General features: G+C 40.3%; 1 protein-coding gene across 1 annotated transcript; it reads right to left on the minus strand.

Annotated features, from left to right (window-relative positions):
- Positions 1-527: 527 nt before the first annotated feature.
- On the minus strand, positions 528-848 carry LOC308244421 (large ribosomal subunit protein eL42-like; the record flags this gene model as incomplete). Its single annotated transcript, XM_080660384.1, has 1 exon — positions 528-848. The coding sequence occupies one exon, from the start codon at positions 846-848 to the stop codon at positions 528-530; it is 321 nt and encodes a 106-aa protein (XP_080516510.1).
- Positions 849-3,720: the final 2,872 nt, after the last annotated feature.

A 3,720-nucleotide genomic window follows, 5' to 3' on the forward strand; every position in this document is an offset into this window, starting at 1 on the left:
TGTGATGAATAGCAAGAACCTACAACCAAGATTACTCTACCCAGCAAAGCTATCATTCAGAATTGAAGGGCAGATAAAGAGCTTCACAGATAAGAAAAAGCTGAAGGAGTTCATCACCACCAAACCAGTACTATATGAAATGCTGAAAGGTATTCTTAAAGAAGAGGAAGAAGAAAAAAGTAAAGAGAAAAAATTATGAACAACAAACACATATCTATCAACAAGCCAACCTAAAAATCAAGTGAATTAAAAACCTGAGGAGCAGAATAATCTGGTGAATATAATAGAATCAGGGGCATAGAAAGGGAGTGGGCTGATAATTCTCAGGGGGAAAGGGGTATGGGGGGGTTCATGAAGAGAATGGACAAAAATCATACACCTATGGATGAGGACAGTGGGGGGGAGGTAAGGGCAGAAGGTGGGGTGGGAAAGGGGTGGAGGGGAGCTATGGGGGGAAAAAGGAGAAATAATTGTAATAATCTGAATAAAGATTTATTTAAAAAAAAAAAAAAAAAGAATCCCAAAGCTTAGAACTGGATCACTTGGCCCTTTCTCTTCTTATCTCCTCCCAGTTCAAAATGCTTGCATCTCTTAATGGCCAGCATCCTCTCTGATCTCCAGTTAGGCTCTACACATTCAAGCTGCAGCACAGTCTTCTTTGTGGTTTTAGCTTTCTTTCGGAAAATTGGCTTTGTCTGACCACCATAGCCACTCTGCTTCCTATCGTAGCACCTCTTCCCCTGGGCATACAGGGAATCCTTGCCCTTCTTATACTGGGTCACTTTGTGAGGCTGATGCTTTCCACACTTCTTACAGAAAGTCCTTCGGGTTTTAGGCACATTGACCATCTTGTGCCTAAATAATACAGACAGTAGAGCTGTCTGTATGATGGAAACAGAAAACTCGGCGTCCACACTCCCCACTTTGCTCAGCTCGCACCTAACCTAGATGCTGATTCTTGATGGTGATTATGAAATACCTTAGTGGTAAGTAGTTTTTATCTTGGTGGTAATTAAGCCTTTTATGAGACAACCAATTTCCCTCCCTCCGTTCCTTTAATAAGAATGACATCAAAATGTATAACCAAGAGCCTCACCCCATAAAGGAGCTGTGAGTCAGCAGAGGAAACAGAGGGGACACTTATGGCACAGGGAAAACAAAGAAGGTGGCAAAGTGGGAGGGATCCTTAGGAAGGAGGCACCAGCCTCCAAGTTCCATCTAGCCAGGTGATGAAGGAGCATAATCTCTCTTGTGTGTGTTCAAGTGGGTGTGGGTGGCAGGGCCTTCAAGCCCTAGAGTGAGACTGATTGCTTGGGTTTAAATCCCAACACAGGCACTTACTTAACTGTGTGATCCTGTGTAAATTACTGAAACTCTCTGTGCCTCAGTTTACTCTTCTATAAAAAAGGGGATAATAGCATCTTATCTCTTAGGGTCTTTGTGAAGATGAAATGAGATACTACAGAGTAAGCATTCAAAAATACTATCTCTCATAATTATTAGTATAGCTATTATTTTCTCTGACAATCGACCATGAACATGAATATGAGCCAGACATATATTAAATGGACACTAATTTTCTCTCATGTTCACAAAAATAAAGGAAGTAAAAAATAAAGCAAAGTTCTTCCAGAATCAAGAAATTAGGAAAAAACTCTGAACAAGGGAGGATATTCAAATGGTCATTAAACTTATAAGAAGATATTAAACATCAATTATCTTCAGAGAAACACAAATGAAAACCACTACACCCCCATCACTATCTGGCTGATACAATAAGGAAGACAATTAATACCCAGTGTTGTTGAGATGGAAATATAGTTATAGAACCACTTTGAAAAATCCATTGGCAGTACCCTAAAGCAAAATATATGCATATTCTATAACCCAGCAATTCCAATCTTGGGCACATATTAACAGATACTTTTGCCTCATTCATCAAAGATGAACAAGATGGTGCATAGATGCGCCATTTGTGATAGCCCTAAAGTGGAAACTATCCAAGAACCCATCAACAGTAGAATGGCTACTGCACACCTGTCAGAATTGCTATCACCAGTAAGTCAGCAGACAACAAGAGCTGGCAAGGATGTGGAGCAAAGGGAACCCTTGTGCACTGCTAGTGGGATTGTAAATTGGTGCAGCCACTATGGAAAACAGCATGGAAGGTTCTCAAAAATTTAAAAATAGAACTCCCATATGACCCAGCAATCCCACTTCTGGGTATTTATCAGAAGAAATACAAAATACTAATTCAAAAAGACATATGCATTCCATGTTCATTGTAGCATTTTTTTACAACAGCCAAGATATGGAAGCAATCTTGGTGTCCATTGATAGGTGAATGGCTAAAGAAGATGTGGTACATATATACAATGGAATATTACTCAGCCATAAGAAAGAATGAAATCTTGCCATTTGCAATGAAATGGATGGACCTAGAGGGTATCATGCTAAGTGAAATAAGCCACACAGAGAAAGACAAATACCATATAATTTCACTTACATGTGGAATCTAAAAAACAAAATAAATAAACAAGCAAAACAAAAACAAAAACAAACTTATAAATACAGAGAACAAATTGATGGTTGACAAATGGGGGTGGGGTCAAGGGATGGGTGAAAAAGGGCAAGGGATTAGGGTGTACAAATTGGCAATTATAAAACAGTCACGGGGATATAAAGTACAGCATAGTTATTACAATATTATGGCCAATAATATTGTAATAGCTATGAATGGTACCAGGGGATACTAGACTTATGGAAGGGATCACTTTGTAAGTTATATGAATGTCTAATTACGTGTATACCTGAAACTAATATATTATTGAATGTCAACTGTAATTAAAAAAACAACAAACCACTAGAATGGCTACCTCAGTCCTGGTACACTAGAACCAATGGAATACTCCATGGCAATGTGGGTGAAGGAATGAAATACAGCTATCTGCAAAACTATGAAGGGATCTCATTAAGATCACGTGGAGCAAAAGAAGCCAGAGGCAGAAGTGGATAAATTGTGATCCATGTATACGAAGTTTCATATTGTTCAGAGGTAGAGTGTAGGGGAAGCGAAAGTGGCTGAAACAGTGACTTCTTTGGGTGCTGGTCATGTTCTTACCTTGGTGTCCACAAATGTGGGCATTCATCAAGCTTATGAGTTGTGTCCTTCTCTGTATGTCTTGCATAAAACATTTGGGCCATGTTTGCCCAGTTGTCCCTACACCTGGAATGTTCCTCTCATGCTAGTATACAGCTTCATCCCAAGCCAGGGGCAAAATGCCACTCCTTCCCTTTCCTGCTTGCAGGATCTTAGGCCAAGGCCAGAGAATGAGGCCTCTGGGAACATTGGTTTTTGGGGAGCAATTGGAGTGCCTATTCTTAAAATCCAGCTGAAAGTTGGGCACATGGTGATGTTCCATGAATTCTGTAAAAGGAAGGAATGGAACAATGAAGAGAGGAAGGGAATCAAGGAGGGAGGATGGGAGTTGAATAGCAAGGAGGAGCTAAGTACAGATTGCAAATAGCCTTTGGGTTTAGTGCAGCCCAAGCAGAGGTGTTTGGTCATTTGGAATGATGTACCTCCGTCAGTGAGGGTTACTGCACAGAGAGGTCTGTCCTGAGGGCAAACTTGCAGTGTTTCTATTTGTCCTGTATGAGACCTAAAAAGTCGTTCATGTACTCACTCAAAACGCTTCAATGGAATCGGGACTCTGTTCC

Source organism: Plecotus auritus (genome assembly GCF_963455305.1).
Source record: "Plecotus auritus genome assembly, chromosome: 3".
Lineage (NCBI taxonomy): Eukaryota > Metazoa > Chordata > Mammalia > Chiroptera > Vespertilionidae > Plecotus > Plecotus auritus.